At 36.6% G+C, this 25,836-nt stretch overlaps 1 protein-coding gene across 25 annotated transcripts; it reads left to right on the top strand.

The window, feature by feature from the left end:
* The first annotated feature begins 2,412 nt into the window (after positions 1–2,412).
* LOC103724194 lies at positions 2,413–19,193 on the top strand. Of its 25 annotated transcripts, none has more exons than XR_003383099.2 (6): positions 2,413–2,775; positions 11,573–11,628; positions 11,728–11,810; positions 12,403–12,467; positions 12,829–12,871; positions 16,699–17,782. XR_003383099.2 is itself a non-coding variant. In XM_039126170.1 (6 exons), the coding sequence occupies exons 2-6, from the start codon at positions 11,607–11,609 to the stop codon at positions 18,854–18,856; spliced, it is 234 nt and encodes a 77-aa protein (XP_038982098.1). In that variant the 5' UTR covers positions 2,413–2,775; positions 11,573–11,606; the 3' UTR covers positions 18,857–19,193. The 25 variants fall into 25 exon arrangements, 7 of the variants coding, with proteins under 7 accessions (XP_038982098.1, XP_026656204.2, XP_026656205.2 ...); XR_003383100.2 differs by having other exon boundaries at positions 12,410–12,467; XM_039126170.1 differs by lacking the exons at positions 12,403–12,467; positions 16,699–17,782 and adding exons at positions 15,670–15,749; positions 18,851–19,193.
* Positions 19,194–25,836: the final 6,643 nt, after the last annotated feature.

Below are 25,836 nucleotides of genomic sequence, written 5' to 3' on the forward strand. Positions count from 1 at the left end.
TAAATAAAAATATATATCAACCAATATAATCTAATAGTATTCTTATTATTTGAATCATTTGATAACCTAATGGTAGCAGGGCCTAATTAGCATTGCTTTTTTTATTTCTTTTTTTTTGAAAAATATAATAATAAAAATCAAGATAAAAAAATATTTGGCGCATTTTTTTATTTTTTAAAAATATTTCATGATTTTCTAAAAAAATAAAAGTAAGAAATCCTTGCTTATGTAATTTATAAAAATAAAAAAATGTTTTATATCATACCACCAATATTATCTCCATCTTGTGAGAGAGTTGGACTTCTTCCGAGCCACACATGTCTTTCGGAAGGTGAACAGTGCGGCGTACTGGGTCGCCTCATTTGCAGCACATCCCTCTAGAGCCATCCTATCGGGGGGTTTAAAGCGAGTGCCGGCGGCACTAGAGCGTCTTTTGCTTTTTAATTATTTTGGACGTTCTCACAGTTTGTAGTGAGATGCCGGTACACCAAAAAAAAAAAATATTATCTCCACCACTGTTGCTATTGCACCATCCCAATCATCTCCATTATTACTACCACTATAACCACCTTAGCCCCTATCATCTTGTTTATATTAAAAAAATAAAAAATAGAAATTTTTTAGTTTTAAAAATAAGAAATATAGAGATTGTGCCAAACAAAACCTCGAGGACCATGAACAAAATACTAAATATTGTATTTTGAATTATGACATTAGAAATTTACTTTTGCAACCCTCTTGTTATTTCTTTTTAAGAAAATAATACATACATTTTAAATAGACCACTGGAAGAAAGGCTCAATGACCATTAATGAAACATTCAAATAGGAGGGACTATTAGTATAAGAATACGTTGCCATTGTCCTGCAATCGTGAAAGAATCAAAAGCTATGAACAAACAGACTTTCAGCAGTATTTGTGTCAGGACATATTTAATTGCACCAAATGAACTTGGAGTGACTTTTATAGCTTTGGTTGTATGGTATGAAAAATCATTTCGGGCCCTTTGAATACTAGCAGCAGCTATCAAGTAGAAAGTGCTTTATTTTGATCATTATATGTTACAACTATCATAGTAACTTATGAACAAATAACAAAAATGAATAATATCCAAACCTTATGAGATACATAGCACATAAAAATATATTTAAGCAATCTCGTAAGATACTTGTGAAAGAGTATAAAATCAAAAAGATTCTAATAAGGCAAGATAATGATGAAAACAATAATTTTTAATTTGTCAACAACGTGTCAACTATTTTTCTAATCCAAAAATTTTGTGTGCCCTAAACCTACGGCCAAGTAAAGAACATGCAGCAAGTAAAAAGAGATTACTAACAACCATTAGCAAGTAGGGAACAAGTAGCAACCTTCCACATTTGCCACGTACAACCATATCAATCACTTTATCTATAACACTGATAATACTAGTTCGCATATAATATAGTAATAAGTCACATTGCAATCATTTACCAATAAAAAAATCATTTTACTAATATATACACCCTTAATCAGTGAATTTCCACAAGCCCATTTCCAACAACTACGGTATTGAAATAACTTGTGCCACAACCATTTCCAACAACAATGACCAATGATCGAGTTTCTTCCAACCCATTTTCCAACATAAATTAAAAATATGAGATCAAGGCAACCAGCCTTGGCTTAGAATTTGAGGGCTTGTGTTATTAAAAGTCACAGAAGAAATATCATAATTAATTTGATAGTTGCAAAGGTTTCCAGCTAGGTGGTCATCCAATTTGCAACCACCAAATATATATGCCACCACCAAGCCAACAAAAGGTCTTATAATTAAAGGTGCATAGCAAGTGAAAAAAAAAATAAGACAAAGGATTTTACTATAACACAATAAGAGTCACCAAAACAAAATAACACACCATCAAGAGAATTTTATGAGCTGAAAGTAAATAGATAACTTAAGCATACAGACATTAAGTGCATATCCATGAACTAGTGCCATGACTCAAACTAGGAGGCCATAACAGATCATGGCCAAACGCAGGCATGCAAAGGTAACCCAACAGGCCATAGGTTTGCCACAAATCCAGCCATGGTTGCTAACTTCCTTCACCTCCTCCACTTCCTTATTTCCATTTTTCTTCTTTCACCTTGTAGCATTACTATTTGAATTTGGCCTCGGCCTCTATTTGTAGTAGGTTTGGTTAGCAGGGATTGGGAATTGCCAAATCAAAATATACTTTACCACCATTCAAACTCTGTCATCACATAAACAAAGATACACGCCGAATCCTATGAATTCACATCCCACACTCCAACCTTGCGTGCTATAATGGGTTGGATAATTGTTGGGTACTATGATGGGCTGGGCCTGGGCCAAGATTTAGAGAAGTTTTGTCCACGCGCGTGCATGCTTTATGCTTAACCCGTATTCCCGCTTTTCTTTATCCTCACCTCACCACCGTCTCCGTCCGCTCTCCGGCCTGATCTCCGCTCGCTCCGGCTCTCACAGAAACTAGGGTTTATTGCCGACGCGATGCACCGTGCACCCCGCCGCCATCGATCGGTACTCCGGAACCCTCGCTCTCCGGCGACGACTTCTCGCTGGCTGGGGTTCTTTCTGGTGTTTCGGTGGTGGATTTCGATCGATCGGGGATCGATCTGAGGGCGATGATGGCGGTGGCGGAGGAGAAGAAGTGAGCGAGAGGGAGGCGAGGATAGAAAGCAAGTACGAAGGACTGCGAAGAACGCGTCCAAGAAACTCCTTGCGGGCCAAGGGGAAGAGAAGGAGAAGAGGTGGTGATGTGTTTTTAACTATTAATTTTTTCTTCATCTCCTTTTCTTTTACGCTTTTCTGTTATTAACTAGGGATCTTCACATTATTCGCAAAGGAAGAAAAAGAGGAAAGCAAGAAAGTTATTAAGAATCACAATTTTTATGCTGATATTCCCTTTAAATCAGATCTTGAAATAGCTGAAATCGTTTCTTCTACAAAAGTGGGGATTCTCGAATATCCTCTTGTAGTAGATCGCAGGAATCGATAATAGTGCATCCGATCCTTGTTATCGTTTCAGGAACCAACTTGCATAAAGTTGGTTTAGTTATAGGTGGAAGGGGTTGCGTTATTGATGTGAGATGGATTCAGAAAAAGGGGAGGTTCCAGTTATAATCCAGAAATGATTCGTGTATATATTTCACAGAAACGTGAAATCAAAGTAGGTGATAAAGTAGCTGGAAGACATGGGAATAAAGGTATCATTTCAAAAATTTTGCCTAGACAAGATATGGCCTATTTGCACAGTTATCAGCCTAAGCTAATACAAGGCTAAACCCTCCAGTGACCACGTCAAATTGTTGAGAGGAAGATACTCTATTAATGACTAGCACCGGATTGACCATACTAAAGTTCTAAAATTTGTACTATTCACTTATAAATTTCTTTCCAAACTCGGTTAATTACCAGCATTGAAGAGACCATCTATGCCATCTTGCCAGGTTAAGTTGAAGAGCTGTCTGTCTTTCCTTTTCCAATTCAAAGAAGTGTATTCATGGATTATTTCAGTCCGATGTCTTTATGTGCTCACTTTCAAATATTCTACTCCCTAGCTCTTGTACGCACACACGTGTGTGATGTATTTATTCATAAGGTTCGTATGTGAAAGTACTTGGCTTATGCTTTACAACTTTACTAAATACATGTAGAGTGAGTTCATGTCAGCATAAGTTTCTTCGGAATGTCTCTGTTCATGGTTTAAATATTCAAGAATTTTCATTATGCATTATCATGGATCATGCCTGAAATTTTATTTTATGGTTTATCAATTTTGGTATTGGGCTTCTCTGTATAAACTTTGATGGCTTGGAAAATAAAAGTTTTTTGATTCAAGCAAACCTAAATGCAGGAGGGTGTTGGAGGGAGCATTGGAGAGAATGAAAGTGCATCATGCAAATAGCTTTAGGAACTTAATTACGAGATCAAGCAGTGGAACGAAAATGTTGAATTAAAAAAGGGGGAAATTTTAAATGACATAGCTAAGGCAGACCAGTATAAGCAGATGTAGTTGCTCAAGGACAGGTGAAGTAAGGAAATTCGTTGATTTTCATATATTTATTATTATTAGTTAATAGTTGCATTGATTTCCAATTTAAAGTGCACAGCATGCTTTTCTTCAAATCATCCGCTGCTAGTGCTTGAGAATGAGTTGCCGCTTTGTTTGGTCTTGGAGGAAGAGAAGGGCTTCTGGAGCCTTTGGAGAGAGAAGAGGGGGAGGACAAAGGCTATCTATGGTTGCTGCGAAGCATGCTTTGAAATCAAAACTTGTTAAGTGGGGATTCACACAGTAAATTGCGTTAATCTATTGAAGTAGAAGATGGAACTTGGAGTTGATTAAATGAAAGACCTGGAGATCAGGGGAGGTAGATGATGGCTTCTTATACATTCGATTATAGCTAAGTACTATAGAGACAAGCCATTGAGGAATGAGGCTGGTGTTAGGTTCAAGGGTTGGAGAAGTTTACTATTTGAGACTTTATTTGGTTTCGAGGCTAAGTTGTAATGCGAGTTTTGGATATTAAATAAATTTGTAGATGTTAGGTTTTGATTGTTAATAACTCGTAGACTTCAATTTGTGACTATTGGTGCGAAAGATGGTTATATGGTCTAGTTTTTTTCCTCCATTTTTTTTTTTGTTAATGAAGAGTTTCTAGAGATATTCTGCATTTTAACCTTGTTCAAATAGGTTAAATTTGAAAGGGATAAAATTGATACAGAAAGTAGAGATGGAGTAATTAACTCGTAAAATATTAAATAATTGCTTATGAATTTTCAACATTAATATATTCTTATTTAGGAAAAGATGAGAATGCAGCATTCATAATGCCAATATGATTTCTCTAGTCAATATAGATGCATATATTTTGACACTAACCAAAATTGGTACAATTTGACGTGGTCACTGGAGGGTCTAGCTAGAACCTTCTATTTAGTAACAATGAAGGAGCACCAAAAGCATATAATTCATTCCTTAGTCATGCCTAAATAAGAAGCGCTAAAGAATGGCGGCCAAATGTCATAAAGTTGAGCAAGAAGCCACGACATGTCTTTGGTAAAAGAACATGGTGTGTGTGGCATTACCATCAAGAAAACTCTCCTCCAAAAATAGCTCATACAAGGAAATCTCCATGCAAAGATGGTCATAGTAAGTTAGATAATTGTAGTGGCTTAAACTTGGGAAGATGATTCACTTGGGACTTGAAATTGTTCATGGTTTCCCAAAAAAATCGTACTCTTGTGCTCAGAGATGATATTAGTTGGGCGAACTCTAATGGTCCCTTTAATGGCCCTTGATTGGGACGCAGAACTCTGAAAATAATTGTGTCACACTATTGAGCAAAAGAGTAGTCATGAAGTAGCTGCTAGTGGTTGATATGGATTAAAGTGTTAATTGACAACGTATGATATATACCATGCAGTGGCTTTTTGGTGAGCAACATTGACATGGTACTAGTTGCATTTGAGTGCGTGACATGCAATCAAGCCAAACATTCGGAAGGCACGGCATGGTGCATAACTTGTTGGTGCCAAGTTGGCAAGCCACCAGCATGTGTTACCTAATCCATGGAGGCTGTCTTCGCATGATTGCATAAATAATCTAGAAAGTTGGTTTAGTTATAATAGTACATGTAGACTAGCAAATTGGTTTAGTTATACTTGGTTGGCCCCAAGATGCCATATTGACCTCGTACCATCCTGTCCACTCAATACTATACCCATGGTACGCCATACTGTTCCAAATTGGATGGTACGAGACGTACTGTATCGGTTTGGTATGGGTACTCGGTATGGGTGGTGTACCGATACTCGATACGCCAAAAAAATTTCGTGCTATATCGTAGCAACACTATGCTTGTGTGGCATCGGTACGGGGTATGGTACTAAGATGGCGAACCTTGATTGTACCCTTGGTTTATCTTTTCTTGCTCACTTTAGCTGGATCTTTACTAGTTAGTATGTTGTGTTGGTACAGTATATGGCACAATGCATGCCATGCCAACTAAGGATTGGCGTGGTCCTGATCCTTTAAAACCTTGATTTCTAAAATAAAGGAGATAAAAACAATGAGAGATGGTATAATTGTCAAGAAATAAGAATCCCAGCATTGCATCTTCTAGTCCAAAAAATTGTGTTCATTAATAGCACCTTACAAGTTTGTGCTGTTTACTTTCATTATTTTATCGCCTTTCGAGGAAAATAAGCTAAAACATGAACAAGTCCACATGCTGTACAATGTGTCCACCTGCCCTTTATCTCTATAATTATTTGGAACTTCCTTGTATGATCACCATGCGAAATGTTAAGCTTTCTTGTTGCATAATTGATTCAGAACATATAGAGGATGCAATCAAAAGAACCATTATATTATATTAGTAAATATTCAAAGAAATTATACTTTCCATTACAAGACATATTATATGGTTTCATTAGCATTTTCTTTTTTTGTTAATTATTGGTCTTGAATCACCAAATGACATAATGTTTCTATTCTGCATTATTATTTGTGACAGATTAGTTGTCAAAGTTTTCTAGGCTACTTTTGAGCCTTGTCCAAGATTTGGTCTTAATTTGAGTAGACTAAGTAGTGATTGTTACTGTCAGAAATTTCAAAGCAAAGGTCTGCTGGATCGGTGTCGAGGATCGGTGTCGAGAGTCATACCGATTGGCGATTGGTTTGGTTCAGTATAGTATGGGTCTATATCATACTGTTCCTGAGTGTATGGAAACAAGGAGAGGGAGGGGGAGAGGGAGAGGGAGAAGGGGGAGAGGAAGGAGAGAGGCCTCATCAATGGAGAACTTCGAGAAGACAGGGAGGGAGAGGGAGAGGGGGGGAGAGAAAAGAGATGAAGGGAGGGAGGGAGAGAGAGGTCAAGGCCCCATCGACAAAGAGCTTCGAGAGCTCCGGATCTGGCGACGAGAACTTTGAGAGAAGGGAAAGAGACTCACCAGATCCATTGATAGGGAGCTTTGAGAGCTTCGGATCTGGTGGTGGGAACCCCAAGAGAGAGGGGGGAGAGGGAGAGAAGGAGAGATTAACTGGATCCATTGAAGGAGACAAGGACTTCGAACGGGGACGACGGCTTTGACGGGAATGAGTGCTTCGAATGAGGGAAAGTGAGACACCATTTATAAGCCATTTCGAAGGAGTGAATCATGTTGGTAACCATGGTTTGCTGAACCAACCGATACTGGTCGGTTCGGCCCGTACATACTGGTACCGACAGGCACCGGTACGGTACAGTTATTGAAATCGGTTCCGACCCAAACCGATCGGTTCATGGCTTGTATCGGTGCGAATGGCTTGGTTCGCACCCATACATATCCATACCGGTCGGTTCGCACCGGTACGAGGTGTTTTGCACGGGAGACAGTGCGTGGCTTTAGCTACACGCTGTGGCACTTTCGGTATGGTACCGGTTCGGCTCGGTTCGGTACCGTACCGATACCGGACTGCATCGGTATGTCGGTACGGTTGGTACGGCGAACCTTGCTGGTAACCAATCCGGTTCTTTACGTTCCGAATCGGCTGGTTCGACACTATTTGGCTTACCTTGTTCAAAACAAGTTTTCAATTTCTGAAATTATATACGGACTTCTGAGGACATACTGGGTGCGTAACATGATAATAGGATGCCCTTTTTTATATAAATGGTGGATCTTGGTGCAACAATATGGTTACTCAATTATGACCTGAGTATCATGGATTCAAAATACGCTCTGCATGTGGGGGTAAGGCTGTGTACATCTGACCCTCGCCAAATTCCACAGTAGCTGGAGCCTCGTGCACTAGGCCTCTCTTTTTTTATACAAGATGCCTTTTTTATTGAATTTTCTTCTCTGGATTTTTTGTCTACTGGTCCCTTGCGCACTCCCTTAAACAAAAAGTTACCTTAAAGGCATATGATTAGTTCATGTGAGACAAAAGGAGACTAAGACTCTAGGCAATGGGTTCCTTTCCCCCTTTTTTTACTATTTTACCATGTGTTCAAATTGCTTTTGGGCTTCCTTACACTTCACTCAGTCTAACATTTTCAGCATCGCGGTTACTTGAACATTTCAAGAGATACAAGGCATGCATTATTGAAATCATGATAGAGGAACCATTGCTTTAGAAATGAGGCTTAGCAATGCCATTCTTATATAGAACTATGTATTTGATACAGGCGTTTCTCACTATCCTTACCAAGTCACATCAGAATCAAGTTAGGCTGATTGCTGGAGCCTGGGTGGGGTTCTCTCATCTTATCTGCAAATATTAGTTGGACCTACGAACATCATTTTGCTCTTTCTGCCCCACTTTTTCCTTTTTTTAAAAATAAAAAATGATGAAAGCAGTGTTATTAGCTAAGTTTGATCGGGTAGCAATTAAAGAATGAATGTTGCTCTGGCTCAAATGGTGGGATTAGTACACCTCTATATGCTGTAATCAGAAGGTACTCTTGAGGTCATGCTACGACCGCCGATTGGAGGTAGGTGCCTAAATTAAGCTTGTTCCTTTCTAAGGCAGTAAGTGAAGGAAGCAAGAGCTGCGGAAGAAGATCAGTGCCAGGCTTGTGCGGTTAAGGTTGTTGTACACGACCTTAGTTGAGCATTCAGTTAGAGACGGCGATCGCAGGTTCAATCTATAATCTTCTTTAATAATATTTTCACTTGCTTTTGCAGACTTTTTTGTTTTTTCAAATATGGACTGCCCATTAATGCTATCGTTGCAAGTTATGTGTAAAAGCTGTTGATCATTTCTTTGTTCATAAGAAAATTCCTTCTTTGATCACCTTACCCTCTATGCTTTCACGTGCTTTCATTTTAAAGCCTTCTTAATTCCTTTTATGGAATATATTCAATTAGCAAAGTTCTTGCATGAAAAGGACCACAAGATGCACTTGGTCTTCATCATGACACCATTGTGCATTTGGTTTGAGTTCTTGTGCAGGTAAATTGGTCGACAGTATCACCTTTCATACCTCAAGAATTTATCATGTTGTTGTCTACTAATTCAAATAGAACATCAGGGTTTATACGTCCTTTCGGTCTTCTTTGGTTATTGCCTTTTTCATTTCATTTGGAACACTCAATTTTTGGAGAAAGCCATTTTCATTTGGAATATGAAAGACAGGACTATTTATATAATTATTATAATTTAGTTATAATTATAATTATAATATTATTTTATTTGTACTCTTAATTAATATTTACAACTCTGGATAATTATGCTTTGAAGATTTTAGGTTCAAATAAAACTGGTAAACATTGTACCCAATTTGGCATGTTTACTATTTTTGTTTATATTTAATTTACAACTTGAAGTATGCAGTATGGTTTATCACTTGTTTGGTGAACAAGCTCTGGGACTAGAATTTTAGTTTAGATGTAGATGGATTCAGTTAGTAACTCGGACAATATTTGCCTGTAAAGGAGTACGGGTGTCAAGAGATGATCAATAATGTCTTTCTAGGTAAGAGACAATAAGTATCAGAGGTTGATGGTATGGCTTATGGAAGGTGGGGCAATATTGTGAAGACAAACTAGGTTGGGACGAGCAAGGCTGCAAATGGGTCGGGTTGACCCGTGACCCGATTCGACTTGACCCGTTTAGACCCGACCCATTTTTAAGGACATGTGGGGCCAGGTCGGGGTCTCAACTTGGACCCGTTTTATTTTTCAGTTCGGGTCTGGGTTTACTGAATCACGACCCAACCCGATCCGTTATTTTTTAGGTCAATTTTGGATTGTTTACCCAACGACTCAATCCGACCCGATCCGACCTGACCCAAACCTACAAGAGCTACCGTTTCTTTAAGGTACTTCATTCGATCTTTTCGCTTTCGCCCTGTTTCGTTTTTTTTGGATGGTGCACGACACATTTGTTTGAGATCAGTGTGCTCTTGCTGGCATCGGACGATGTTTGATTTTAGCTAAGATGGCGCACTTTCTAATAATCAACAAAAAATGTTTTTGAGTGTTCTTTAGTTTTATAGAAAATATAAATAAATTTAAGATTGAAAGTTGTACGACCGCAGCCAATACCAAACTTTTTGTTTTTTTTTCTTTTTTTAAAATCTTTTTATTCTGGAAAAAAATTGCTCAGTTAGATACATTAGTCGGTGGATGGGATGGGTGGACTGAATCCAACCTACACCGCTTCTAATAATTATGCCCAACCCAGCGCCCAAATTACCTCTATCTTCTTCTGTTCTTCTGATGTATTTATTTTTTAAAAAGGAAACACATGAGGCTACCATATTTTAGATCTTTGGAAGGATGTTGTGACATGCGAAACCTATCTCAGTGAACCCACAAGAGCCTCAAGAAAGCCATGGTTCTTCTGAATTTACTCATTATATCTTATCCTCACATATCCACGACTATTATAAGATGATGTTCTTTGCTTTTTTTTTTTTTTTTTTTTTGCTTTTTATCGTTATACATGGACTCTACCTGACCCGAATAACCCATGGAGTCAAAAATTGTAGCTGTGGACCCAACCCGATCCGACCCGATCTTTTACTGGATTGGGTCGGGGTCATTCACGATCCCGTCTGACCTGACCCATTTGCACCCTTAGGGACGAGCAAGTTATTAAGTATATTTTGGGTTTTGAGAAGGATACTTCATGAGGATCTCTATAAAATTTGGAGACTTAGATTCGGCTACTTTTTCTTGCTGGTTGAGGTAGTAGCAGTTGTACAACTATTACATAACACTCCTTTGTGATTTTTCTTTTCAATTTTTTGTTTGTTTATTTTTTTGTCAGCCAACTTGGCATGATCTCCAACATAATAACATCCCTTGGTTTTTTCTTTCCTAAAATTTTGGAATTAATTTCTAATTATTTGAAATAAGAAAAGAAAAATAGTAAAAGGCAAGATATCTTTTCGACGCTGTTGAGCTGTAATGCATCTAATTTGCATATTTTGGTCCCTGTAATAACATTCATTAAAAGGATCTTTGTCATTAATTTTTTATACATTTTCTGCTCCACACTCATTCCTGAGTTTTCACAAAATTCTATAATATGCAGTCAAATTGATGGTCCTCTGATGTGTTCCAGAAAAATGGGAAAGTTGTCTTGAATCTTGAAATAAACCATACCTGTATAATCTTTAGCATTCAATAAAATTAGTCCAATTTCACTATTGTTTCCCTATACAAGAATCGTCCACAGGGACCTAATGGTATAGTCTTCTAATTTCTGCATTTATTATTTTAATTGTGTGGAAAATTTTAACGTCACATGTTCTATATTTAGCATTTAGCCTTCAATTCCATTGTTTGGTCTCGATTTGACTAACCTTATCCAGTGATACGTATTGTCCTGAGATCGAAACCAATAGAACAATTCTTGAGCGTATGAAATTTTATAGTTTGTCTAGGACACAGATTTTGACCTGCATATCATTCAGAAATCCAAGTTCTTGAACAGGATATAACATGGCCGACTTTTTCATTAAAGTCTGGAATTGATATCTGTTTCTTGACTACAAGTTTTTATTGGATTCCTTTGCTTTGTATCAAATTGATTTTATCAACTTTTCAAGCCAGGAAACTAGAAGGCAGCCACTTATGCAGGTGAGATATGGGAGAGCTTTTGATATTAGGTAATGGGCGCTTGTATCCAATATTTTGCTGTGCTTTCATATATTTTTTCGAAAATTTCCTAGTCTTCATTAAGCCTATACTTTTATCGATGTTTTCAGTTTACACTTATCGGCGATGCAAGGCATGCTTCGATGAAATCATGATAGGGGAGTCATTGCTTGAGGGTTGCAGATATCATGAGGTGAGTGAGATATTTGCTATTAGCTTATTCTTCTAATTAATTTGTTGATGATTCTTTCTTCTGGTTTGCACATTTGAAAAACAAGGGATCGATATCCAGGTTCTAAATTTTTAAAAACACATGTGAATCACTTCTCTGAAGAGACCAGATTTGTAGATAGCCAAATAATGTAACGAAAAATGAAGAAAAAGTTAATCTTTTCTGCAAGCTAGGTTAGAAATTTATAAGCCTTATTTTGCTTTGTTTACAAGTTATTCACTTGGTAATAGATCAATAGATTTTGAATCATATCCAAGATTAAAAAAAATCTTGCTCCAATAATTCATTAATAAAAAATCAATATATGCCACTAAATGATATATTTTAAATACTTGATTGAAGGTTCTGAAAGATTCCAATTTGGCATGCTTTGCAGATGGAGGAGAAATATTTGAATTTTGATTTAACATTCAACTGTTTTGAGAGTTCTATGTTAAGGGGATGGGGTGGGTTGTGCTTACGGTAGTTATGTTTTGGGTCCAGGACATACCCTTGATACTTTATGTTATTTAGACTGGATGGCTGACCTTAGTTTACTTCTATTGTGTTTAAGGTACCAGTTGCAAGCTTATAGTTTAGCAGGGCCATGGATGTAAAGCTGATACTCGTTATTTAGAGGTGAAAAACATTTATTCATTTGTATTGCATTTATATATTATGTCTGGCCAGTAAATCTTAGTGCATGATAATATGTTCCAGATAGGGGTCTAAAATAGGGTATTCTATGGCATTATGCTACGCTTCATGGCGTGCCTGTGATATGATGTAGTTATAAATGTTGTATGACATAATAGAGATTGTAATTTCACTTTATCTATTCGAAGTTGAGTAGGGTTATGCTCTGAGTTTGAAAGGGTTATACTTGTTCTAGAATTTCTTTTGAGCATGTAATTTTGGAAAGTCCTAAAAATTTTGGCAATATGTGCAAAGAGTCATGAATTGATCATAAATTGAGTTACTTGTGTTTTATTTCTGTTAGGAGGTTAGAATCTTAATTTGGATCTTTGTACGTGCATCTAAAGGTATGTTTTATTTCTGATTTATTCTCTGTTATGAGGTTAGAATCTAAGGTCATGCTTTATCTCTCGGGTGATCAAGGAAGTTTTATTTCCTTCTTCATATTTTTCTTCTTCTTCATATTTTTCTTCTTCTTCTTCTTCCTTTGCTTTATAACATTCCACATCATCCACTTGCATATTTATAACTTCCTCAATATATTTCTGTTCTTCTTCTGTTATTTCTTCTTTTATAGTTTATTAAACACCACTAAGTATTCATAGAATCAAAATAAATTCATCATTTAGCTTTATTGTGACAGTTAGTTACCACTAATTCCTTTGGCTATGGTTGGTTGTGGAATAAAGAATCCAGATTAGCTGGGTAAATGCAATAAGTTGGAGGGGAAAAGGAGGGTTAAATTATTTTACCTTTTGTTTGGATTTAGTTATTGGAGGAGAAAAGTAAAGCATTTATGTTGGACCTAATTTTCTGAAATACCTAATCTGCCCTCTGAAGAAGTGGTTTAACCATGTACTCAAATGAATGTTTGGCTGAAAGGAGGTCAAATAAGTGGGATAAAAGGCTCTTGTTCCTTCTTATTCCTAGCCAAACACAGCCTTTATCAGGGCTTTAAATATCATGGTGACAGGAGCATCCCACTGTCCTAGTGTCAGGATGGGATGTGTTGGGAAATGGACAAGGACGGGTTGGGACATCCACTGTCTTGAGTGTTGGGATATGTGGGGCATTCCACAATATTTAAAACCTTGGCTTTTATGTTGAGTCACCTCTTCATCCTTTATTGCCCATTTATTGTTGTTGTTTTGTTAAAATGTTCTATTGAGCTGTTTATATTTAACTTTGTCCAACCATATATTCTGAATGATAATATCCCCAACTGTGCAAACCTGAAAGAAAAAAAAAGATATTTAAAAACAGCGCCAATCAGACTTCACATTGAGGAATGTTGTCCTGTTGGTTTATTTTCTCTGTTTGGAAGACCCCTGGATTACGTTCTTTACAACATTAACATGTTGATGAGCATCTGTCCTAACTTGATAATTTCAGGAAAGTTGTATAACCTTCAGTCAGTTTATAATTCTTTGGCTGTAAATATGTGCATATGCTGTTTGTCAACATTGTGGAATCACACCAATACAGTACATTGGGGATGGCTAGTATTCCAGAAAATGACATGTTATTACGATTAAGGATGGCATCTATCTAAGAAAATGTCATGCTAGTTTAATATTTTTAAATATGGAAATGAGCTGAGCTTCAGGGTCTGAAGAGATCAGTTTGAATTTTGGAACGATGGCATCCTTGTTTTCATATGAGTCTATTTTGTTTGCTGTATTTAAATTTCCCAATGAGAGCAGACTTGTAACCAAAATGTTGGCAGATGGCTTAGGAGAGAGGGGTAGGGGTAAGCCAAAGATTTCAATATTTCATTAAGATAGGTGGGTTCAAAAGCATATGACATGGCTTGATAGTTCGATTTAACAATAAATATTGTTTTGATTGAAATGAATGATGGAAGCATCCTTAAATTTGACCCAAGTAGGGGATAAGGTGCAGCAAAATGGTGATATTAGAAAAGATAAAACTAGTATCATAGGCCAGGTTACAAGTGTAGGCATGGAGCCACTTAGATGTTATCCACCTGAACCTCCTTGAAGAAAATGCTGCCCCTTCTCTTAGCAGCCTCCATCTTGGGCTGACGGTCCTCGTTAATATAAGGAAAAGAATTGCTATTTCTCCAGTGGGTTGGGGACTAAATAGTGATGTAGTTGAGGAAAGTGGCTTCTTTCAATGTAGGAAACATGTCCTGGGTCATTTTCTTGTGTTTGTACATGTAAAACATCAGCCTTTTTCAATAATGTCAGCTTTATACTCATTATAAAATTCTACACTAAAAGTTTAGGGACTTAATAGTTCATAGTGGTCGAGGACCGACGAGGTTACCCTTAATAAGGAAACCTGCCTTAGGTCCTTTTTTTGTGGTCTTTTGCAAGTGAAATGCCAAATTAATGTTCTTTGCACAAATCCATGCAACACTTTTCTTATCTTCTGTTTATTTTCTCACAATCCTTGGAAATTACCGATGGATCAAGAGAGTGGAATCATTCTCTTTCTGTTATAGTCCTCCTCTCCTTTAGGTTTTGAAGTGCCTTTGCTGTCCAGGCCAGGTGATAGGGCCATGGTTTTGTAACAATAATGGATGGAAACACTCGTGAAGGTATACCATTCACTGAGGCCTCAAAGCATCGCTTGAATGCTTATGGTTGGTTTTTATGCAAATTGTGACCACATTATACATGAGCCCATTAACTATTTACTTGTCCTTTTTAACACACATGTCATGGGTGTTTGATGAAACTCATGCCATGCAGGTTCATGGCTGTGCATGTTACTCTCTTGTCTTATATATGTGTATCAAATATATCAAATATTGTGAGAAAAGCCCAAACATCCTAGATCAGGCAATTCAATCCATTATAGGCAAATGGGAAAATACTTGGGTTGGTTTAGATTTTATATGTGTGGATTGGTTATGATGGAATCACTGTTCCCTCCTAGTCTACTGTATGGCTTCATAAGCATGTTCAAACCCACTTGTGTCTGGCATCACTTATACTGTAAAGAAAACGGTATAGTTACTGGTCTCAGCAGATTCCGTGTAGAAAATTCTATTAATGTCATTATTGTAGGTTTTTACGTCAAGAAGGTATTCTTTGTTATAATCCATGCATATTGCTGTTGCATGCCCTGTATCAATTGTAGACTGTTCGCTATAATCCCTTTTGTTGCTGAAGTAAAGGGCAGCAGGACTCGATATTCTGTCAAAAATTTGACAGATTGGATACCAGATGGTTGACCTCTGAAAGAGTAAAAAAAGTGGTAAGCACTACTGTGTTAACATGTGCATCTGCACTTTTGTAGTGATATTTTGCTATGCTTGATTTATGTACATGGCCTGTTATGGCCTTGGTGTGTGATGTATTCATTTTGGGCTTCCACTAGTCTGAAGAGGAAAAAACAGGCCTCACCTGTTTTTGAGGGGACCACAGACCTGACCGTGAAACACAAACTCATGAGTTACTTGCATGTACAAACAGTAGATTATCTCATCATGAATAAACATGTGCTTACCCGCAAGTTCTTTATACGATACATATTATGCTGCTAAAGATATGTATATTTGCATGCATATGGCATGTTTAATGAGTAAGCTCTGGTATAACTTTAAAAGGAAAACAATGTTTAATGAGTCAAAACAGCCATAAACATACTGAAATAATAGTGCAACTTTTACTACAAATCCAACATGAGAAGCCATTGACCTGGCTTTTTCTTTAGTTGTTGTATGTTTTCTCCATTCTGTTGGTCATCTCTGCATGCTGTATTGGTTGTACTTCCTGGTTTTGTGATCTGTCCATGCAAATCAGAGTATAGGAATGCATTAGTCTATATAAGTCTCTGCTAGCCATTTTTGAGGAAAATCAAGAAAATGTCTAATTTTATTTTTGATCATAAATACTGTTTAGTGGGATGGGAGGAATTTGTAAATAACTAGATGCCTGGAACCTAAGCTGGCAGTGTAGTAAAAATTTATGACTGTCCATCTGGGAAAGCTGATGACTTAAAAACATTGCATCATTGGTATCCTATTTTTTTTTAATCATCAGAACCTGTAGTTTTAAAAGATGTGTTATAGACTTTGAAGCTTATATAATAAATTTCATGATATTTCATACCTGATGAAACAGCAATTCTTTCTCCAGCAAGCTTCCTGGCAAGACTTGGAATACACCCGCTTAGTTGAGTTTCCTTTTTTGTGGGTAGCCAGGTGGGGGTTTTCCATGAATTGATCCTTCAAAGCCAGGAGGCATTTCAGGATCTGAGTTTGGTTCATCATGGATTTGGCTATCCACCATTTGAACCCTCCGATTACCTTCAGATCGAAGGTGTAGCAGACTTTCAGCGGCATCTATAACAGCAGCATCAATAAGATGAGGTGGTTGTTCCTCTTGCTGGATGCTTTCTTCCTTTGGTTTTATGTGCCGAAAGAGACCCCACAGGAATATATTGTTCTTGCGTTCAGATTTCAGTGCCACTGCACATTTGTCATTAGCACAATTAATAATTTGAAACAATAAGTTAGTTGCGGGACAAGATCTCTGCAATTTATAATTGTTTGTGAACTTAACTGCATCATACTGCATTAAAGGAAAAAATAACTAACTTCCAACATATCAAATATCTTTTTTCAATGCATTGGTATTCAGCTTGTTATCATTCAACAACAAAAGAAAAATTGGCAATTATGGAACACATGAGAGAGTAGATTATGATGGACAATAGGCTATTAGGAAACAAGACTAAGTGTTAGGTTAGATTCAGAAAGGAGCATAATAAGCTTAGACCAAAAATGTGTTGGAATCTGAGAATTCATGAATTTAGCCCACTACATGGGGTAAAACTTGTCATTAGTCATTATCAGTACTGATTATAATTTTAGGCTAGATAAATTATTATCAAACTTGCAAAATTTGAAACCAATGGTTGATGGATGCAGAGCATGCCATGAAGTATTCTACAAGATTTATGGGTGTGGAAGGCAGACAAGTGTAACAACTCGTAGGAGTTTGTCTGCGGTCATTTTGATGAATCAGAATCAAATCATTGCCACCAAAAGGATGTTTTGAAAAAAAAAAACATTTAAGTGACATATTATGGACATGGTGTAATAATTCAACTCACCCTGAGAATCCACATCGAGTTTTGTTGATGTAAATATCAGAAACTGGATGTCACCCTGGATGCATTGGAGTGCTCTATCCGTTCTATCTAACCTTTTCAAGAAATTCCCATACCTATCTTTGTACCTACAAAGCCCGATAGGTAGATCAAATAAGAACTGTTTCATATAAGGGTGATTTTGGTTCACTTAGGTGCTCATGTGTTGAATTGTTTGCTGTTGTCTTTTCAAACATAGTGCTATGCTACTCAAAATTAGATGCAGAACAAAAAAGTCAGTGGAAGCCATACTCTGGGAATTCTTTTGCGGAGAAGTATATGCCAATGTCTCTCAGGGTTGGCGGATTGGATTCAAAAGATTTTGGCCAAATGTCCAGCCGCCTGTGCTCCGTGAGCTTAAGCTTCTCTGGAAGCAATTTTAGCATATCATAGGCCTTCCTGTGCAGCTTCCCAGGTGTATGAGCTCGAATTCCAGTAAATGTCTGCAGAATTATATGACTAACTTCAAAATCCCCCCTGCAATGAGCAATTGTTATAAAGTAGCAAATTTAGTGAAGTAGAAGGAATAACCATGCATGCAGGCATTCAGTTCCTCTAAGGAATAGATTTATGTTGCCATGGGCAGTCAGGGCAGCAACTGGTAACCCTGCATGGATGGTGATTGCCGGGTTTGTGTGTATAATGCATGTCTCGTGTTTGTGCACTCGCATGCTTGATACATGCAGGATGTGTATCATATGCCCCCGCCACACAATCACTATCCACACCGCGGTTGCTTTCGCCAATGGTGGCATGGCAAAACATTCTGTCTACCTTTTCAGTATGTACATACTACTTTGTCTAAGTTCTATTGCATTGCACATGATTTGGTATATTTTTTACTGAAACCAGGATTGGTACAATTTGTTTTGAAAGAAAAATGCTTCAAAATCAAGGATGAGAAGTGATAGATCGAACATGTGAAAAAAAGCTTCTTAGCAGATAACCAAGATGGAATGAAAAATCGCAGATAACTAAGATGGAATGAAAAATCTTACACATCAACATTTGAACTAAAGTAGTACAGATGATGCAAGCTTCTCAGCTCTAATTTCATCAGTAAATTCTGACGGACAAAATTTTTGACCACAAGATATCTTTTGTACATAGGATCTGGCATATCCATCTAGTTAATACCACCCAAATTCTATATGCTAGTCCATGGTGATTATGCTCATGGTCTGCACCTTTTAATTCGGCAGACATGAAAAGTGAGAGACTGTCGCTTTATAGCAGCAAAGTTTTAGCTGCCCCTCGGTAGAAGAAAAATTTGAAGATAGCTAGCTTACCTCCAGCAAACATCATTTACAGGGGGATATGGCTCGTCATCTCTCAAAACTATATATGGCCCTGGCTGATCAACCATCTCAGCATTAGAACCTGTCAAAAACCTCTCTTAGTTCATGTATGAAGAAATGTCCTGTTGCAAATTTACATTACTGAAACTATGAAGTTACCACACTCATGTGCCACTTCATGTCTGTCAGACAAGATTTAAAATATAAACAGGCGAATTTTCTTGCCTGAACCAATAGGCTGGAAAGAGTCCGTAGCTGCCTGCTTCTGTGATGCCATAGAACCCATATTGCCTTGGCCTAAACTACGTGGTAAAGTAGGCAGACATTGCTAAAATGAGGTCAGTACATTTCTCAACATGATGGTTGAATCCAAACATATTTAGAAGAAACTCAAAACAGAATACTAGTTGAATGTTTGCACTCTCTAGTTTGCAATGACAAAGCATCAAGATCACTCTTTGATTCCATTATTTTTCAAAATTATTTGTTGGAAAGTCATTTGCACAAGGGAGCCTTATTACACCTTTGTGCTGGCCCTCACTTTATTTCCAATGCATAGGTCTCTCTCCCCAATATATGAAAGTTAAGGGCTCGTTTGGTTCGCGGGAAAAGAAAGAGGGAAAGTGTAGTCAACGGAAAAGTAATGAGATGCCTCTTGTTTGGTTGGAGTTTTCAAAGGAGAGAGACGAAAAAGTTGTATTTTAATGGAAATATGATTCTCACATTTCATGGGAAAGTATTTTTCATGAGAAACATGGAAAATTTACTTTTCCATGAGGCGGGAATCACTCTATTTTTATTTTTTTTAAAAAAGGCCATTCAGCATTAAAAAAACATTAAAGAGGTATAAAAGATCTAATTTTTATTAAGAATATAATAGAAATTATACATAACTTTCGCAGGAAAGTGGATGGACAACCAAATATAAGTACTTTGGAAATCTGTCACTTTTCCATGGTCAATCAAACATGCCAAAAGTATTTTTCTAGGTATTCTCTTTTTAGGAATCTACTTTCCAAGAATCATATTCTTAGGAGGAAAAATGCTTCTTGCGAACCAAACGAGCCCTAAAGAATGAAGCCATTTTTTGGGTATACTAAAGCGAGAAACTAGTGGCATAATTTTTTTTATTTCTTATTTTTGTTTTCAAAAGATTGAAAAATAAACTAGATTGAACCATGTATTAACTGGTTGTACATGGTTAAGAACTTTTGGTACCAAAACTCTTTTGATTTTTATGGAGGAGAAACCATCAGTAAAGAGGATTCGACTGCAATTCCAAACATTACTTAGCGAAAGATGTGCTAATACAGACCATTTGCTGACATGAAGCCGACAAGGGAGCAGCCCTAAACAAGTTTAAATGTCAAGAAGATAACCTGAAGAGGATGCTCGTACTTCAGAAGTCGTTACCGAACCACACTGTCGCCTAGGCCCAACTGGCTGACTGCTGCTGCTGCTACACTGTTCACAGTACCATTCTACTGGGACGGAATCAAGTTTCTGCCCATGCATGCAATAGCTGAAAGTTGGGGAAAAAAGACACCAAAAACAAAGTTAAAAAAGCAAGTAGTATAGACTGACTGCAGCTAATCGAATCACGCACGTTTAGGGATGAGCTGACCTCTCTAAAAATTCGGGTGAGATTTTTCGGTACCAAATTTTGTACCAATGCCATGCTAATACAGTGTCAGTACAATACGGTATGAAATTTTTTGACGTACCATCTGTACCAAATGTCAGTACACCATCTGTACTGTATATCGGTACCGAATCAGCACGGTATGATATGCTTTTACTATTCGATTCGGGTTGGTATGGCATATTTTACTCAAAAATATTGCAGGCTTCACATTTACGGATGGATGTTAAAAGTTAATTGCATCATTGAGGACAAGATAATTTATTACCACCCCAGCTCCTAGTTGATCATAATATATGGTATAACGTATCATTTGCTACAGCGAAGATTTCTTGTAGCAATAAACACATGAGAAGAAGAGGATCTGATGCAGTCACGAGCACGCCTATATATTCCCAGTGCTAACTTAACTAAGCACTAGATTCTGGAAGTATGGCTAATAATAAAATTATTAACAATGTACATCAGGCTTAACAATGTTAATTAACATGATTAAATGAGGAAGCATGGTGTTTCCTTGCCTCACCACACGACGGCGTGCTTAACGCAGATCTGCATTTCAAGGGTAGGGGATATTTTGATGGTAATTTATTGGATTTTCCTGCTTCAATTTAGCACTAGTATCAAGGTGCTCCTACCAGTTTGGATGACCAACTATATGTGCAGAAAAACAAGACCAATTCTCCAATCGGGAAATCATACTGAGACAGTAAGAATGCCTATTCTCATTTCTATTGGAATGCAAATAAGGATCAGTAAACAATTTGATTGCCTGCCTACTGAAGAGATTATGATGTATCTGAGAACATCATGCATCAGAAGGTGTGGTAATCGCAGCAATAAAAATGACCAGCTCTACTAGGAGGTACATACATGATTAAGCCTCTCTTTCTTTTTAAAAAAGGGAGGTACATTATTAAGCCTGTAAATTTTAAAGACATCGTAGTTTTCTGCAAATGAAGCAGACAGCTGCCATTGCCTAATTTCACTGTTCTACCCAGCCACTCCTGGGATTTCATTATAAGCATTAGAAATCTGCCCCATATTAGCACAAAGAAATGCAAAATTTTGTCTTCCTTAAGCTGGTCTCATGCATTGCAAGCACATTCTTGAAAGAATACAAAGGGAGTATACGTATGTTGTGAAGCTCTGCGACATCCGGAACAAGTCACGATATCTTGGTCAAATTTGTTGGATCCACACGTTTCGCAGGTTTTATCCTGGGCAAGCAAAATGGCGTCATTGCAGAGGATAAGAAAGGCTTTCAATGATGAATAGCTAAAAATATTCGCCAAATATGTTGGCTGAAAGCAACTAGTGGAAATCGACGCACTAATTCTTATTAAAAATTTTACTCTTTTTTTTTTTAAGAACATGTAAGGTCCATGCAGACATGTGTTCAATTCCAAATCAATCATTCGTTGGATAGATCTTGGGTACTTTTACAGGATCGAAGAACTCAAATAATATTTTCCAGCTAGTCTCTTTGGATGAGGTTCTAGGTTGTGATAATTGATATCATAGCGAACTTAGCCCATAGTCTATGTGGACTAGAAGACACTGCAGCATGGGTTCATAGAGGTTGATTACGAGCCGATCGTGGTGGTTGTGATTATATTTGAATAGATTTAAACTCTTAGTCTGACGAGGACGTCAGGGCTTAAATGGAGGAAGTATGTGAGGACCTGTGCAGCTAGCTTCTTTGGGTGAGGTTCTGAGTTGTGATAGAACATTTGGACAGATTTGACAAATATCTACCAAAATGTAACAGAGGAAGAGAGACTCTCTTCTCAGATACGCCAAGGCTAACTGATATTGGATATCAGTTCCCACAGCATTCTCACGACAGAAAGGTCTCACGTTGTGCATGCTCAATTTTAATCCTGTTTACATAGGTTGAATGTAATATGTTTATGGCCACTTAGACAAGGCTTAATTATGAAACCACCTGAAGGGGACAACACCTAATGTTTTGAACTTGTCACAATATAGATATGGTTTAAATGGCAGATACAGATGGTAACAGATATAAACAATAATAAACTCAGGACACATATCCTTTTCTATGGACAAGAGAGTGGTGTGACCAAGATATATTTATAAATCTTGCCCAAGTAGAAAACCTGATCCTAGATGATCAATATGCTGCAATCTACATGTTATGCCACAGTTTATTTTCTTAGTAGTAATGTTTATATAATATTGTTATTAAAATATTATCAATATTTTCATATTATAATTTAAATAATAATTTGACAGAGTGTAATATAATATACTTATTAGTATTATACAAGCAGGATACATATCACATATAATATAGTAATGATAATATAAATGCAATAATGTGACATCATATGTAAGTATGATATAATATAATACCATAAGATACATAATGTAATATATTACCATAATATATTTTGATATTAAATATCTATTAATATGTGATATGTAATTTTTTGTTATTATTTAGACATATGTCCATCGCCAGAGGTAATGACAGCCCTTTATTTCGGTTTTGTCCAATTTAAAAGGTTCATTACTTGTTGAATCAGTATTCCTGTGTCCAAAATAGTTACTGAAAAAAGAGTAGACTGGACTGAAAAATGGCGCCATAACTATCTCTATTCCTGTAAATTAGAGACAGTCTAAGACATGAAATCAACACAGAGAGAAAAGAGAGAAAATTCTGACCTACAATGGATTCAGAATCACCCCTACTTCGCTAATGTATCTTCAAACTTTCTTTCATGGATTTCCAAAAGAATGTAAGAGTTATTTAACAAAGAAGGGACATAACATTACTCATGACTTACAGCAAGAAGTAGACACGTTCTGATTGGCAACAAATAAATAATCAAACAAACAATATAGCCATATCAAAAAAGGGAACTGGTTTAGGTCGCAAATAGTGACTGCAATCTCTTACTGGATGTCAAACACATGGTTATAAGGAAAATCCAAGATCTAAAGAGACATAAAACTAGTCGAGCCTAAATCCAAAGAGGAGTTAGTGTTAAATATAAGATAGTTGTGATCGAGAGAGTTCCAGGATTCTAATCCACATTCTCAACTCACTGTTCGCTACATATTACGATTGTAGTATATTGAGGGCTAAATCGTTTTTCCATCAAAGAGAGTTATGATAGAGTCAGAAATCACATAGCAACAGAGAAAGGGATTATAGAAATAACAAGCAAGAATAAAACTTTTCCATCATAATGATCAGGATTGCATAAAACAGGGAAATGCTATGCTACCTACAAATGGTATAAGTTGTGAATGGAAGACTAACCTTGTTGGAGATTGCCATAATATAGTTTTTGGTAGTAGAACTTTTGGCCGTAAAGCTTTTATAAAAAAATATTTGTTGTTTGATAACTATATTTCTAAAATATCGTAGAACTTTAATATATGTTTGAGAACTAAATTGAGAAATTACTTTTGGTATGACAAAATAATAATAAAATACATTGCACAGTATTATATAATATAGTATAATATAATATAATATAATATTACAAGTTATTATATATTAAAATATTATTTCATAGTTTAATATTATTATAATATAATACAATGTGATATAACATTATAATGTAGTATAATATTATATACAGTAGGGCACAATAATATAATATGATATAAAATATTATTACACAATATAATACTAATGACATAGCATAACATAATATAATATAATATAACATAGTAATGCATTATTACATATTAAAATATTATTATATAGTATAACATTATTATTGTGTAATATAATGTAATATATTATTGTAATATGATATTGTATAGTATAATAATATGATATGATGTGATATGATATAATACATCTAATATTATAAATAATTCTAATATATATGAATTATGTGATTTGTTCATAGGTATTTTAGTCACTATAAATTTTTGTTAAACCAAAAATAGCTTCTCAACATCAGCTAAGTAGAGCTTTTAGAAAAAAAAATCTAAAATAGAGCTTCTCTCAAATAGAGGACTTTAGTTTTTTAGAAAACCATAAGGTGCTTTTCAATATTTTATCAAACACTTTTATATCTCCTGATGGTGCTTTTTTTTTTTAAAAAGCACTTTTTATTCTTCCAAAAGTTCTTCCAAATATGGCTTTAAAAAAAGGAGTAGAATACCGATTTTAAAAATTAGGTTTATTGTAATAAAATCAAAATCCTTATCTTGTTTTGTCCTTCTTACTTTCCTTATTTTATTTATCCTCATCCGAATTCATTTCCTTGTTTTGCCCCTCGCCAACACCTCCCCACACGGCTTTCCTTGTTTTGCTCCTCACCACCACCGCCTCCCCACACGGCTCCAGCTCTCTAATATTGTTGGCCACACCACCGAATTATCCTTAAGAGCCTCAACAAAACTGTCGCAAGGGACGTCGTCTTCTAGGAAAAAGATGCCCACAAGGGTCTCAAGAGGGAGTGCTTCTTAAGCTAGGAAGTGATAAGGTACTCGGGGCGAAGAGGGCTCACATAGACTTTTTTGCCTTTTTTCTAGCAACTACATTGGTTAGCAACAAGTTGCTACCATTTATTTTCACATATATCCTTTGCTCAACTATGGTTGGGATTTATTTATTGATGTCTATAAGAAAATAATATAATAGCGCGGCAGCAAAATCCTAGAAAATATCATAGATTTCATTTAGCACAACCATTAGAGTGGATTTCCCGAAAAAGGAAAATAAAAGATCGGAGAAGGTAGTTATAAAAAAGAGCAAAACCGAGCCACAATCCAAAACATAAAAGCATTCCATTTCAAAAATAAAACTAATAATCACTATAACAAACAATAAAAATACATGGATAACCACTTGGAACAAAATAGAGAGAGAATAGAAGAGAGATTTTCATACCGCCTGGGTCTTGGAGCTCATTTTTGTTTGGACAGGGGATGGCTAGACCAAGGGAAATAGAGGAGCAATAGGGCACTTGGAGAAGAATAGGAAAATGGGGCTCTTTTTCTCTTCCTTTCCTTTCTGGCTAAGCAATGGAATGGACTCCCTTAAGAAGCATTAGGGGATAGAGTTCTTGGCTATCTTTCCTTGGATGTTTACATACCCTAAATTGGCTCTTTCAATTCACTCCTTCCATGCATGCAACCAGTCATGGGGACTGTTCATTGTATGAGTGCTTCATGCAGAGCATTTGTTCATATCTATCTTTCTCCTTAGCCAATGAATCAACTCAGGTAAGCCTTGAGTGCGCAAACTCGCACCAAC

Source organism: Phoenix dactylifera, chromosome 4 (genome assembly GCF_009389715.1).
Source record: "Phoenix dactylifera cultivar Barhee BC4 chromosome 4, palm_55x_up_171113_PBpolish2nd_filt_p, whole genome shotgun sequence".
Taxonomy (NCBI): domain Eukaryota; kingdom Viridiplantae; phylum Streptophyta; class Magnoliopsida; order Arecales; family Arecaceae; genus Phoenix; species Phoenix dactylifera.